Source organism: Phragmites australis, chromosome 14 (genome assembly GCF_958298935.1).
Source record: "Phragmites australis chromosome 14, lpPhrAust1.1, whole genome shotgun sequence".
NCBI classification, from domain to species: Eukaryota; Viridiplantae; Streptophyta; class Magnoliopsida; order Poales; family Poaceae; genus Phragmites; species Phragmites australis.
In genome coordinates, this window is record NC_084934.1 from 23,620,418 (window position 1) to 23,635,149 (window position 14,732).

General features: G+C 48.2%; 3 protein-coding genes across 3 annotated transcripts; 1 reads left to right on the forward strand and 2 right to left on the reverse strand.

Annotated features, from left to right (window-relative positions):
* Positions 1–8,815: 8,815 nt before the first annotated feature.
* Positions 8,816–10,424, forward strand: LOC133890340 (uncharacterized). Its single transcript, XM_062330742.1, has 3 exons — positions 8,816–9,441; positions 9,520–9,757; positions 9,846–10,424. Exons 1-3 carry the CDS (start codon positions 8,816–8,818, stop codon positions 10,422–10,424), a joined length of 1,443 nt encoding a protein of 480 aa, XP_062186726.1.
* A 481-nt stretch (positions 10,425–10,905) lies between these two features.
* LOC133890101 (uncharacterized) lies at positions 10,906–12,663 on the reverse strand. The gene is made up of 2 exons (XM_062330551.1): positions 11,592–12,663; positions 10,906–11,518 (listed from the first exon to the last, which is right to left on the reverse strand). The coding sequence occupies exons 1-2, from the start codon at positions 11,928–11,930 to the stop codon at positions 10,964–10,966; spliced, it is 894 nt and encodes a 297-aa protein (XP_062186535.1). The 5' UTR covers positions 11,931–12,663; the 3' UTR covers positions 10,906–10,963.
* LOC133890102 (uncharacterized) lies at positions 12,663–13,291 on the reverse strand. Its single transcript, XM_062330552.1, has 2 exons — positions 12,945–13,291; positions 12,663–12,862 (listed from the first exon to the last, which is right to left on the reverse strand). Exons 1-2 carry the CDS (start codon positions 13,235–13,237, stop codon positions 12,688–12,690), a joined length of 468 nt encoding a protein of 155 aa, XP_062186536.1. The 5' UTR covers positions 13,238–13,291; the 3' UTR covers positions 12,663–12,687.
* Between the last annotated feature and the right edge of the window lie 1,441 nt (positions 13,292–14,732).

Sequence of the window (14,732 nt, forward strand, 5' to 3'; positions counted from 1 at the left end):
CTGAATTCGCGTCGTACTGCGCTGATAAGGGCATTCAGCGCCACTACTCCGCGCCATACAGCCCGCAGCAGAACGGCGTCGTCGAGCGACGCAACCAGACGGTTGTGGGGATGGCTCGGGCCCTTCTCAAACAGAGGGGGATGCCGGCTGTCTTCTGGGGAGAGGCGGTGGTGTCGGCCGTCTACATCCTCAACCGCTCGCCTACCAAGGCGCTCGACGGCAGGACGCCGTACGAGGCTTGGCATGGGCGCAAGCCGGCGGTCTCCCACTTGCGAGTCTTCGGCTGCCTCGCGTTCGCCAAGGAGCTTGGCCACATCAGCAAGCTCGACGACAGGAGCACTCCGGGAGTGTTCATCGGCTACGCGGAGGGCTCGAAGGCCTACCGCATCCTCGACCCGAAGACACAGCGTGTGCGCACGGCGCGCGACGTTGTGTTCAACGAAGGGCGAGGATGGGCGTGGGACAAGGCGGTGGACGACGGCTCTGCTCCAACGTACGACGACTTCACTGTCGAGTACGTCCACTTCGAGGAAGCTGGGGGAGTAGGCAGCTCTTCTTCGACGAGCACGTCTACCCCAGTCCCCGAGCCTTCACCGACCCCGGCGCCTGCTACTCCGAAGCACCACACTCTCCAGCCAGGACCTCGGCTGCGATGAGTTCTTCGCTGGCTCCACCACAGCTGGCACCAGCACCGACAGGCACCTCTCCGGGCACGTCTACTCCAACACCAGCTCGTGTCGAGCACAACCCGGTTGAGCTCGCTACTCCGCTCTCTCACGACGAGGAGCGCATCGACGCGTACCACGACGGCGAGCCGTTGCGGTACCGTACGATAGAGAACCTTCTCGGCGACCAGCCGGTGCCGGGACTGGTGCCTCACGACCTGGAGGCGCAGTTGCACCTTGCGTGTGACAACGGCGAGCCTCGGTCGTTTGCAGAGGCCGAGAGACACGCGGCATGGCGCGCCGCGATGCAGTTGGAGATGGATGCGGTTGAGAAGAACCGCACCTGGGAGCTTGCTGACCTTCCTCGTGGTCACCGCGCGATCACCCTTAAGTGGGTGTACAAGCTGAAGAGGGATGAAGCCGGCGCCATCGTCAAGCACAAGGCTCGCTTGGTGGCACGAGGCTTCGTGCAACAGGAGGGGGTCGACTTCGACGACGCCTTCGCTCCCGTGGCACGGATGGAGTCCGTGCGACTCCTCCTTGCGCTAGCTGCCCAGGAGGGCTGGCGTGTTCATCACATGGACGTCAAGTCGGCGTTCCTTAACGGCGACTTGAAGGAGGAGGTCTACGTGCACCAGCCGCCGGGATTTGCGATCCCCGGCAAGGAGGGCAAGGTGCTCCGCCTGCGCAAGGCCCTCTACGGCTTGCGGCAGGCGCCGAGGGCGTGGAATGCCAAGTTGGATTCCACGCTAAAGGGGATGGGCTTCGAGCAAAGCCCGCACGAGGCGGCCATCTACCGACGGGGCAGTGGAGGAAATGCTCTGCTGGTGGGTGTCTACGTCGACGACTTGGTGATCACCGGCACTAAGGATGCGGAGGTGGCGGCATTCAAGGAAGAGATGAAGGCCACTTTCCAGATGAGTGACCTGGGGCCTCTCTCCTTCTACCTGGGAATCGAGGTGCACCAGGATGACTCCGGGATCACGCTTCGACAGACCGCCTACGCCAAGCGCGTCGTTGAGCTAGCTGGGCTCACCGACTGCAACCCAGCTCTCACTCCGATGGAGGAGAGGCTGAAGCTGAGCCGCGACAGCACGACGGAGGAGGTGGACGCTACGCAGTACCGGCGTCTTGTGGGGAGCCTTCGCTACCTCGCCCACACACGGCCGGACTTGGCATTCTCCGTCGGCTACGTCAGTCGGTTCATGCAGCGACCGACGACGGAGCACCAGCAGGCTGTGAAGAGAATCACCCGCTACGTTGCGGGGACTCTCGACCACGGCCTCTACTACCCTAGGTGCCCTGGGGCGGCACACTTCGTCGGGTACAGCGACAGTGACCACGCCGGCGACATCGACACCAGCAAGAGCACGAGCGGGATCCTCTTCCTCCTCGGTAAGTGCCTCGTTAGCTGGCAGTCGGTCAAGCAGCAGGTGGTGGCCCTGTCCAGCTGCGAGGCCGAGTACATAGCGGCCTCCACCGCTTCAACTCAGGCGCTCTGGCTCGCTCGACTGCTTGGTGATCTCCTCGGCAGAGACACTAGAGCGGTGGAGCTCAGGATGGACAACAAGTCCGCTCTGGCCCTGGCAAAGAACCCCATTTTCCATGAACGGAGTAAGCACATCCGGGTGAGGTACCACTTCATCCGAGGCTGTTTGGAGGAAGGGAGCATCAAGGCGAGCTACATCAACACCAAGGACCAGCTCGCGGACCTGCTTACCAAGCCTCTTGGGAGGATCAAGTTCCTTGAGCTCTGCTCCAGGACTGGGATGGTTCAACTTTCCCACAAGACGACGCACAAGACTTAGGGGGAGAATGATGGGATAAGTCTCTGTGCTGCATATGGTCTTTGTGGGGCTGCTTCAGATGGTCCTTGGCTGGTCTTTGTGGTCCTTTCTAGGGCTACAGCATCTAGGACAGCATCTTAGCATCTAGGACAGCTAGGACAGCATCTAGGACAGCATCTTAGCATCTAGGACAGCTAGGACAGCATCTAGGACAGCATCTTAGCATCTAGGACAGCATCTTAGCATCTAGGACAGCTAGGACAGCATCTAGGACAGCATCTTAGCATATGCTTGGCTGGCTAGCAGCCTATAAATATGTATCCCCAACCCCTCAGGTTGGCATGGCATTTGTGTGAGAAATAAACCAGAAAAAATTGCCTCAACTCCTAGTGTCATCCTCTCTTGATAAGAGTAAGAATTCAGCTACTACCAAGAGTAAGAATTCAGCGACTAACAAACAAATCTCCTTGTGTTCCCTTTTCCTTTCGGCTAAGAATCCAAAGATTTTTCCGTTGAAGTCGTTGAAGATTTTTATCTGCATCTGGGATAGAAGCACAAGGGGTGGCTTGCTCTTGACGCCAATTTGGTTTTAGTTTATTTATCGACTGTCGACTGCCATTGGCTACGTCATTTGTATGTACTGTATACTGTGCACTTGCTCTGATCGACTTGGATAGTTGGTAGCTCAACTAGTTGGTTCATGAGGAAATGAAGTGAGTGTTCCTCTCGACCTTTTTTCAGATCCAGTTCTTACGCAAAAGAGAACTCACTCTCAAGGCAAACGACCATATATGTACTGCACCTCTAGCAGAGTTCGAAATCATCTATTTTGACAGGCCTGTTTCATTTAGAGGGAAACTATATACATAAAAAAGACGCAAAAGTCAATCGTTTGAAAATCGATTAGTTTCTCATCTATTTACTCCGATCCAGAATCCAAAACAAATGTCATTCTCCGATGCGTCACACGGATCCAAAATAGATGTCCTTACAATTTGGCTCAGAGCCCATGAGGACTCGAACAATCCGGATCAAAAGATTCGTGGAGCGAAAGGTCTTCCGTCATTTGCTTAAATCCTGCGACATGACATCAGGAATCACGTATGGGTCGGCGCATACGAGACGCGCCGTCTCCTTGTTCCCTTGGAGAGCGCCTCGTCGTGTCGCTCGTAGCAAGTTTGTGAAGCTACGGCGGCGGCAACCATGGCGCCGTTTTCGTTATGCTCACGGCGGAGATCGCCGCGTTCGGTTGGTGGAGACAAGAATGAAATAAACGGGGGCTCATTTATTAGTGCTAACCTGAGACAAATAGATCAAATATAACTATAACTATTTTAATGGGCAAACAATTAAGTAACAAATTGAAAGCTATCACAATTCACAACCACACACTCATTCATGTCTATTCTCACTTATTCCTTCTATTTCAGACCAAAATATCTTTAATCATCAATAAAGACCGATGAACTAGAGATATGTGCACAAATATAGAGGGTGACCGCTGCCTGATCCACCCCTGCCTATGGAAGAATGCGACTTCTTTCCTTTCCATCTTGATTTTTTCTTCTGTGAATGATGACAAATTGACAACTGACCGGTGAGTGATTATGCGGCAATGAAAAAAAAATCACTTGACAACCACTAGCTCCACGTCTCGTTTCACCGTTAATCCGCTCGCTTAGAGCAGACTCGATACTGGTGTCTCTTTATCTCGTTTGACGACGGCTGCCTCGCAGTGCGGCTGTGGAGTTTCACGTCGTCGTCGTGTCTCATTTTGGGCACGGGAATTTTCAAATCCTGTGAGTATAGAGTTTAATTTCTGCTTCCAAACAGATTCAAAAAGTTGTTTTTGTCCTCTGAAAATTTATTTGGGAAAAGAGAGGGTCGAGCTCAGTTTTGGATGCAGAGCTGGCGTGCAGTTTACCGGTCCACCACCCGGTGTGCGACTTCTATGGCTCGCCGCGTGCCCAATTAATGTGCTGATCATGCGCGGCTAAGCAGGTTAACCATAGGTCTACTCCCTTCGATCTTTGAGATTAAATCCCAATACGGTGACTTTTGGTCAGCACGGGAGCGGCCCCCACAGCGACTTTTTTTTTTGTCCTTTCCGAGAAACTAAATTGAGATGTGTCTTAATTTATCTTACGTGATGAGTGATTGATATTAATGTGGTTTTTATTGGTTAGCATATGCATGGTTATATACTGTAATATTGATTTTGTCTAATCAAACTTGAAAAGAATTGAAGTTTATATCGTTGTCTCGGTGCAAGAAGCTTACACTCACTGAATAGTCCGGTGTGAGAATTTTTGACCTCATCGGATAGTCCGGTGTGTGGTAGATGTGAGTCCGGAGCTTTTCAGCGTAGAGGCAGAGACAAATTTATTCACCGGAAGGTCCGGTGTGGATGAAAGTGAGCACCTGACTAATTTTTCCATAGAATGGTGCAAATGTGAAAGCCTGATGCGGTAGCCTCACCGGATGGTCCGATGTGTGCACGGGTGATCATTGAAGGTTTCACCGGACAAAGATTTTCAGAGAGGTTGGAAATCTAAGTTCCAGTGATGATGTACTCACCGGATAGTTCGGTGATAGACGTGTGAACACCGGAGAGTATCATTGGAGCCTTTCAGTTCTGAGACAAATATTGAGGTGTTCACCGGATTGTCCGGTGTTGGGATTTTATAATCACTGAACTAATTTTTCCAGAGAGGAATGCAAACCGGGTTCCAGTGGAGTTGTACTCATCGATGGTCCGGTGTTGCACTGGTGTGAACGCCGGACCATCCGGTGTTCACACTTTTGTTACGTCTGATCTTTTTCAACTTGATTTTGATTTGGACTAACATTTGATGATGCTATATGATTCTGGAGATGCATGTTTGCTGGTCTCATGATATACAGATAATGGATGTAACTTGACGGTCAATGGTGGGTGATCGAAGCTAAGCGGGGTGCTTGTTGTCGGACGATCAATGAGGTCAGGCGAAATCAATGATGATCCTAGTAGTACATATGGAGGTCAAGTAAGGCAAGAGATGAAGATTGATGAAGGCGGCGTGTTGATAAAGTAAAAAAAAAAGGATACCAGTGTAAGTGACAAGACGGGCCGAGGGATCGGAAGTGAAAAAGACTTACCGGTGGTCAAGATCGTAAGACGGAAGACACATGTCAATATCGGAAGACTTGCTTGAGATCAAAGCAAGCAGTGGTGAGTCATACCTTAAGAAGCGTGCGAGTCAGTTTCTCGGTTTGGCCACAAAACCGCGGGTGGATGGAGTGCGTGTGGCATCATCACGAAACTTACATCGATACAAACCTAAGTTGTGAAGGCGCCATAGTCATCCGATGGATGAAGGAGAAAATATACCAAAATATCTCCAATGATAAGTAAGAGCGTAATATAAGAGAGGGGTATTTTAGTAACAGCCAAGAAAATTTAGAGGTCAAGTTTACTAGGCTATGAATAAAGGGTATGGCTAGTTGAGAAGAGTCCTCTTGAAACATCCATATAAGAGTTTTGTGCTAGGGTTTTAGAGGAGCGAAAGAGGAATGCTCAGTCTATATAATAGTTGAGAGTTTGAAGAGATAAATCTTTTTAATCGGTTTAAAATAGGCCTGACATCTTTAAGTAATGAAGTATAAGTTTTTGCATATGCTTGAATTCCCATTCTTTTAATTTCTTTCTATTGTTTTTCTTGCTTGTAAGTTCTTGGTGTTTTGTTATGATTTTTATTTTCTTTTTTGAGCTAAAATTTCAACACATTAGAAAGTTGTTTTTCTTAGATGCTAGAGGTATAGAATTCACATACACATGCATATATTATAGGATTTTAAATTCACTTACCTCTAGACTATTATGTTGGAGAGCTTACTTGTTTGGTAATCTTGTCTCGGTTTCATTCATCTTCAAAGTTCTGAGTTTTTGTACATAAAAACACATGAAATGGTTTTAAATAAAACTTATGGTTCATATTCTATCGTAGAGTCATTATTGCTTAAAACTTTCTATCTTACTTTGTCTCTCTGAGTATTTTGCTTCCGCTCAAGATTTAAAGTGCGTTAAGTGATTAAAAATAAGAGAAGATCATCTATTTCGTAAGAAATTATTGAGACACCTATTTACTCATCTAGTTACTACTTTCAATCCTACACTCTTCAAAGTTTTTTTTTTCAAAGAGGTCTAATGGAACCTTTGTTTGGATTGTGTTATGCCTAGCTCCGTCAAAACCCTGGCTTGTTTAAGATTGACGAGCAATTTTATCAGCTCAATTTACCAACGCATGGATACAAAAATAAACTGCGCTTCTCAATGCTGATCTGAGCGAGCCAACAATTGACGCTCAATTATTTGAGCGAGCCAATGAATTGCACATATCCACTTGAAGGGACATACAATATTTCAAGAACAACCATTTCCTACAACTACACAATAACCATCCAAGTAATTTCAATTGGGTCGTATGAGAGTGGCATGCAAATTACTGTATACATGCGTTAGTCTACAATTAAAGGGTAAATTTGGGAATTTAGACAACATACGTGACCGTATTTGCGAAAATAGACAACATGTCGACGTTTTTGCAAATCTAGCACTCATATTCGGTATCTCAAATACCGAAATTTGAATTTCGGAAACTGAAAATCCGAAAACACCGTATTCGGCAACTGAGGTGCCGAATACGGCCCACAGTGCCGTATTCGGCACCTCAGTTGCCGAATACGCCGGCCGACCGATTTGCCACCGATTTTGCTGCGTCGCATCAATCTCTTTTACGTCACATCAATCATTTTTCCCTTCCCTCCCGTGATGCTTTCGGCCGGTGCATGCATTTGTTGTTTTGGCGCCACACGCGGAGAGATCGCTGCTCTGCGGAATAAATTGAGGTCGCAGCAGCAGCAGAGCAGAGAAGGGAGAAGAGAAGGGAGCAGAGGAACGCGAGAAGCATCAGCAGAAGAGGAGCAACGCAAGCACTTAATTAGCTTTCGTACCGGTTAGTCCTTATATTACCTATTTAATACTTAGGTTAGTAATATTATTTAGAGTAATTAGCTTATTTGGTTAGTCCGTTTCGAAGTAGATTAGTTTTTCAAGAGTAGATTGTTTAATCCGTTCAATTACATTTTTTTAATTATATTAATTTGATAAATTAGAGTACTTTGATTATATAAATTAGATTATTTAATTACGTTATTAGAGTACGTAGAGTTTAATTAGAGTACTTAGTTTATTTAATTAGAGTACTTAGATTATACAAATTAGATTATTTAATTACGTTATTAGATTACTTAGATTAATTAATTAGAGTACTTAGTTTATTTAATTAGATTAAATGAATTAAATTATTTGATAAATTAGAGTACTTAGATTAATTAATTACGATGCTTAGTTTGATTATATGAATTTGATTAGTCTATATAATTATATTATTTAATTAGTTTGATATCATGAATTTCTTTCAACATTGTAATTAGATTGTGTCCTTAGTATAATTATATGAATGTCCTTATCCGGTAAAATTAGAAAAAATTACGTGTACCTTTGTTTAGCAGATACAATATTATGAAGCTTGTAATATATTCTAATTTGTTGTTCACCTATTTGTTGAACCATGAAGCCTTAAATTATTATCATGGCTCATGGTGGTCTTCCCGAGCTTCTTCAGCAGCGGTACGACGAGAACCATAGGGGAAGGATGATATTCACAGGACAACAGGTACCACGTTTATATGTGCTATTTCATTGGTACGAGAATTTTGAACTAACGCTGTACATGTATTGGATAACTCATGCAGTTGGGTCCGTTACGAGCCCGGAGTGTGCACAAGATTAAGGAGTTGGACCCTCGATTCCACGAGCCACTCGCACGGGCGGGACTACTACCTTCCGCTCTCATGATGGCCGGAGCTCCCATGGAGGTCGGTGGTAGGACACCTCTCCCGGCAATTGATGAGGCACTGCTCACAGGTCTCGTCGACCGCTGGCGTCCTGAGACACACACTTTCCACTTTCCTTTTGGTGAGATGGCAGTAACACTGCGGGACGTGGCCATGCTGACCGGGCTGCCAATAAGAGGTGCCCCGTTAATAGTTTCGCGACCCGCAAGGGAGCAGTGGAAGGGTTATGTTGCAGATAGGTAATTATTTGTTATGTAATGCATTTAAAATATTACAGTGCTATTAAAGCGTCATTGACCATCTGCATCTTATAGGTTTGGTGTGCAATACGACGGGAAGGATGCTGGCCTCTCCATGTCCTGGGTTCATGGGCTGACACAGTTCGGTCCATGCCCACTGGATGTAGACGAGAATACACTTATGCAACACTATGAGGTGTACTTATACGTCCTGCTCGGGGGCATCATGTTCTGCAACACGGCAGGCGATTATGTCGTCCCACATATTGTATGGTTAGCAGCCCACCTCGCGTCACATCCTTATGAGCCTACATCTTACAGTTGGGGATCTGCAGTGTTGGCTGCAACCTACAGAGGATTGTGTGATGCAACCCAGCGAACAAAGAGGAAGGCAACCATTACAGGGTGCTTACATCTCTTACAGTTATGGAGTTGGGAGTACCTCCCGATTTCCAGACCTTGGGTGCTCAAGTGCTACTACCCAGTTCACATCTCTGATGGCATTGCAGATGACATAAGGCCAACGATGGGGTATCGGTGGATTCATGCCAGGCTAAGATGGAGTCAGCAGCAAGACCATGGTAACTACTCCAGGGTGATAAGTGACCTGGACATCCTTAGCGCTGATCTAGTGGATTGGGATCCATGGCGTATGGCACGAGTAAAAGAAATTGCAGATGGTGGACTCCTGGCATCCTCTTGTAGCCATGACGCAGACTTATGGTTGACCACATGCTTCTTGTTGTACATGAACTGCGTGGAAGTATATTCTCCAGAACGTGTACAGAGGCAGTTCGGGTACCGACAGGTGGTGCCTGTTCCAGCACCACGAGACGCCGGACGGGCGCACGAGTAAGTGTGTTATTGTATGTTGCCTTAGTACATTGGTTATCCATGTTAACAAATTATAACTGTTTATGTCACGTACAGGTGGAGCTCAAAGGGGGGCGGAGGCACGCAGGACTGGGCATCCAAGAATGCCGAGTACATACGGAGGTGGACAGAATCAGCTGCGGTGGATGTCATCATTACTGCTGGACAATACGACGAGGCCACGTACTGGGACTACCTTGCTTGGTACCGTCCGCGCACGCGTGCCACCTTACTCAGCGGACCTGTACAGCCGGGCCCCAGACCCTTCCCCGAGGATCGTGCCCGCCTACTTCATGTTGTGGTAAGTGATGCGTTACTTATATTGGTTTTCTTTGGAAAATCTGTGTATTACTGACATGTCCCTCATCTTATACAGACTGAAGAGGCATATGAGATGCATACGCAAGCGGATCAACCTTTTGGGGGAACCAAGCAGGTCATCATCGCAGAGGGATCGTAACCCTCTCCGGGAGTACATGAGGACAAGAGGATCCCGCTTCCTAAACGCTATACGTGGTCTAGGTGGGTGTGCCCCGCAATGGAGGGGGTACGACCAACATGCTATGGACCCGTCTCGTGCCTCCCACAGCAGGCGGTCCTCCCACAGCAGGCGGTCATCCAGTGCTCGTGAGGAACCCGTCCGGTCAGAATCACGACATACATCTTCAGCTTTGGCGCGTCATGTCTCATGTTCCGGTGCTGAGGCCGAGGAGTGCACGCAGCCTCCTGCGCCCGAGCAGGTTACGCTGGGTTCACTAGCACCTCCGGCTACAATGACACCTCCGGCTGCAGCATCTACTCATCAGGAGGACGTCGTTGACTACACGCAGCAGACCCCTTGCTGGAGCGACCCTAATGCTTTTGACTGGGGTGCTGCAATGCATGCGACCGCCACCTTCACTGATCTACTCGGCGGACAGTCCTCCCATGATCTCAATGAACCTGGAAGTTCACATTGGTAACAGCATGGCGAGCCTTCGGCACACTGGACTCCATCGGAGCACGTTCTAGGGCCGTCCACACTTCCGCACGAGGATCCTTCGGCATGGTACATGCAGAGCCGAGTAAGCGGGGCGGGATACACGTTCGGTGGGGTTCCCACAGGGCAGGCAGATGATGATGAAGACGACCAAGGGCACGCAAGGCAGGGGCCTGCGCAGGCTGCTGGGATGAGAGCCACACACCCGCCAGACGCTTACACGCCTGGAGATTGTGTGAGGCATCGTCGCCGTTGAGTAGCCAGGACAATTTGTCATGACACATGTATTATTGATTTTAATGTCGAGGTCATCCCTATTATGTCTTATTCACTGTATTGTTAATTTAATAAATTCTCAGTACAGAGGAAACAATAGTAGTTGTAAAGCATAAGTAGCATGGAACCCGGTACAGAGGTTACACATAAAGAGCGAACAACAACAAACATTATCATGTACGATACGCCTAAAGAACATAATATCATGCCTTAAGGGAATAAAATATATAGGGTTACAATAGATGCTTAGGGCGAAGGAAAGTGGCGACGCAAATTAGCGTAAGAATTCCAGGTGCGATGGTCAAAGCTATCCGGGTAAGATGGTTGTCGTCTCCGAGGTGGTTCTGGGAAGTTGTAAAAATGAGTACGAGCAAATCCATCATCATTTTCAGGGTCATCGGTGTCCTCCGGAGATGGAAGCCTCGGAGGGCGGGGTCGTTGTGGCATGAAATCGTCGTCGTCGTCATCATCTTGAGGTTTATCCGAGGTGGTACCACGTCCTATTTCCCTATCAGTTGTATGGCATCTCGATGTTGTGCGTGAACGTCCTCTTGCAGTGTTCGTAGAACTTTCTCCTGTATTTCTGTTCGAACGTCTAGGCATGGGGGGCATGAAATCGTCATCGTCTTCATCCTCGTCATTATCTGGATGATTCGTAGAGGTCGCCTCTGTACCCCTTTGATTCGCTGACTGTCGTCGTCTTCTACGCGAACCAGGCATCACACCCCCGCCGAAGAGCATACACATCGTCAAGAAGTGTGAGATTTCTTTGTTGATCAACTGTTCGTCTTCCGGGAAAGCCTGACGCAGAAGAGGACCGTTCGAATCAATGAAAATAAGATAAGTAGGGTGACCAAATGTTTATATGACAAACCTGAATATGGGATGCATACTGGTCTGGCGACATTACTATCGTTCTTTGCCTCCTAGAGAAACCTATCACAGAAGGATGGTCGGCCAGTTCGCGGACCCTCAGATACATTTGACGCCGGTGATACAAGAGGGCCCTAAGGTCCTCGGTGGTTACACATTGGAGTGGCGCGGTTAACCTAGAACATATGGGTCTTGCATGCAATTTCGCCACGGCTTGGATTATGTTGTTCTCCTTTAACGGATCATCGTTTCCTTCGCGCACAACCTGTAAGGAGGCATTAAGTGCTATAGTGATCGTTGCAGGTGTCCATGGAAAGCCTGTACTAGAGGATCCCGCCATAGATTTCTTGCTCACTGACTACCTACGCTCTGTCTCTGCATCAAAACACGGATCCATGAATATTTAAGAAACACGAAATAAATAAATAAAATTACATTTACAATACAATGGTCACTTCTTGTCTAAAGGGGTACAGTGCAAACCACATAATGCACAATAAGTAGTACAACTAACAGGTGAATAACATTTTACAATACAAAGTCTCTAAGACAGTTCAGTTTGACAGTGGGCTGATAGTTTACTGACGGGTCGGGCAAGTCCTCCTGTCATGTCCAGGTTGTTTGCAAAGTTTGCACCTGCGAAGGCCATCAACAGCATCTGCTTCATCCATGTCACCTTGCAGCCTCGTAGATCTAGGCCTTCCAGGATCTGTGCGTCGTGCTCGTGGATAAGGTACCCACTTAGGGCCCTCGATCGATTTGTAGTTGGTTCCGATGTTAAAGGACCGCATCTTTGGAAGCCATGTGCTCCTCAATGCATCGATCGTGAAGTACGGTGATACGTACTGTGATCCGTCATTGCCACCTATGTCCCTGCAAGCGGCTAAGACATGCGAGCACGGGATATGGTGCAGTTTTGGCTTATTGCATGTGCACTTCACCTCGTTAGGTCCAAGTTGACATTGCTGCACGGTGTCCCCGGCGCTATACCCTGAAGCATACCTACGGCGGCACATGACCTCAAAGTCATTGTTGGCCAAGTCGTAGATCCTCGATCGATGAAAGTGTGCCTTGCTCCTCCTTCTTGATATGATTTGCTACACCTTAGGTGAAAACCGTGTGCTGCACTTCATAGCAGCATTACCACGGTCTCGAAAGTAGTCCGCCGTTCTGTAGAATGTGAGCTCAATAATGGCACACAACGGGAGGCCCCGTACTCCCTTCAGGACATTGTTGAACGCCTCCGCTATGTTCGTTGTCATGATGGAGTACCTAACATGGGATACAATAATTTTAGAATGGCTATTTGCATAAGAATCGGTACAATATGATCATTACAATTCTATGCGCTAACCTGGCACCATGAGTGTCATGGATAAGGGCCCAACGCTCCGCCGGCTTCCCCGCTATCCACTGGCTAAATGTACCACGTGAACGACTAACGATAGTTTGGCCCCCAACCATTTGCGCCCGCAGTTGATCCTCCCATGCTTGCTGGTCTGCCATCATCTTGCGAGTGGTCTCATTTAACTCTCTCCATATCTCGTTGAACTTCGCCTGCTGGTTCTGAAGACATAGCCCTTTGAATCTCTTTACAAGCGACTTGCTGCGGTACCTTGTATACAGGTTCGCGCCCAAGTGTCGCATGCACCATCTTCTCTCCACATCAGGCCATGCAATGGAGCAGTTTGTGCTATCATGCAGCACGTCCAACGCATGCAGAAGACCCTTGTTGCGGTCTGAGATAACGCAAACTCGTTCCCTATTTCCCACGACATGTGTCCTTACCAAGGTGAGGAACCACAGCCAATTATCATTGTTTTCACTCTCAACCATTGCAAATGCGAGAGGAATGATCTGATTATTTGCATCCGCCGCCATTGCTGTCATAAGGGTACCATGGAACTTGCCGCTTAGAAATGTGGCATCCACGCATACAATCGGCCTACAATGCCTGAATGCTTCGATGCATTGTCCAAAGGACCAGAATAACCTAATGAGGTATCGGTCAGTGGTGCTATATGACCCATCATCTAGCCTGATCGGCTCATCCGCCATGGCCCACTGAGTCCCTGGATTCGTCATGGCAATCTTCTGCAGCAGTCTCGGAGCATTGTTGTATGACTCTTCGAAGCTTCCAAACAGCATCTTCAACGCCTTCTGCTTCGCTCGCCACGCGGTGTGGTAATTGATAAGCATGCCAGTCTTAGTGTGCACCTCCCCCATAATCGATTTTGGCGACAAACAAATTTCTGTGCCAATAAGCGTGATGAGGAGTTGGGCTACGAACCTCGCATCAACGGCGTGGCTCACATTCCTAATAGCCTCTTCGCTGCATGTATGTGGGGTGTGTCTACTAATCACAAAATAGTTCTCATATTTCGGCTGATGTGCTCGTACGAAGTAAGGGCAATTCGGGTGCTTCGTACACCTGACCTCATACTCCGTAGGGTTAGACCGGACGCACTTGTGGTCCCTTCTTGTTATTACAGCATAGTTGCTAATAAAGTGGATGACCTCCCCTCTGTTACGAAACTGTTGCCCGACCTGAATGTCGCTATTCTGGTATCCCCAGTTAGATAAGGTGTTATACTCAACGACGACACACTCCAGGAGCCCAGTACCACGAAAGTACTGGATCGCCGGGACCGGGTCATCATTGTCAGCAGCTTCTTCATCCCCACTACCACCGTCTTCATTATCCATGCATCCTGCATCGACCTCACCAGGGTCCACTCTACCTCCCTCTCTACTGGAACTGCCCTCCCCGACATGCCCTCCATCCTCTTCATGCATCACCTCCTGGCTTGAGCCTTCCACAGTGGTCACTGCATCACCTTGCACCAGTCGTGACACTATGTTTACGTACACCGCCATATCAAAGTTCTCCTCCAATGCCTTGCGTGAGTACAAAGCCCATGCGTTGTTCCTACTCATCTCGAACAACGTATGGACAATGACCGAGCTATTTGGAACAAGCCGCGGCCGTACACCCTCTAAGACAACAGTATGGGACTGCTGGTTCACACGCAAAAGGCGCATAATATGTGATTTCAGGCCATCTAGATCAATAGGTACCTCAACCGAACTCTCTATGTGCTGGCAGTTCTGAATTGTTACAAGTCTCTCGTGCAAAACTGTG

Excerpts from the sequence above, each read along its gene's own strand:
- LOC133890101 (XM_062330551.1), bottom strand. The coding sequence starts at position 11,930 with ATGGCGGGATCCTCTAGTACAGGCTTTCCATGGACACCTGCAACGATC. Across the intron at positions 11,519-11,591 it reads AGTATGCATCCCATATTCAG|GCTTTCCCGGAAGACGAACA; the intron begins GTTTGTCATATA and ends CTTCTGCGTCAG.
- LOC133890340 (XM_062330742.1), top strand. The coding sequence starts at position 8,816 with ATGTTCTGCAACACGGCAGGCGATTATGTCGTCCCACATATTGTATGG. Across the intron at positions 9,442-9,519 it reads GACGCCGGACGGGCGCACGA|GTGGAGCTCAAAGGGGGGCG; the intron begins GTAAGTGTGTTA and ends TGTCACGTACAG. Across the intron at positions 9,758-9,845 it reads ATCGTGCCCGCCTACTTCAT|AGGCATATGAGATGCATACG; the intron begins GTTGTGGTAAGT and ends TACAGACTGAAG.
- LOC133890102 (XM_062330552.1), bottom strand. The coding sequence starts at position 13,237 with ATGCGACACTTGGGCGCGAACCTGTATACAAGGTACCGCAGCAAGTCG. Across the intron at positions 12,863-12,944 it reads CATGACACTCATGGTGCCAG|GTACTCCATCATGACAACGA; the intron begins GTTAGCGCATAG and ends ATCCCATGTTAG.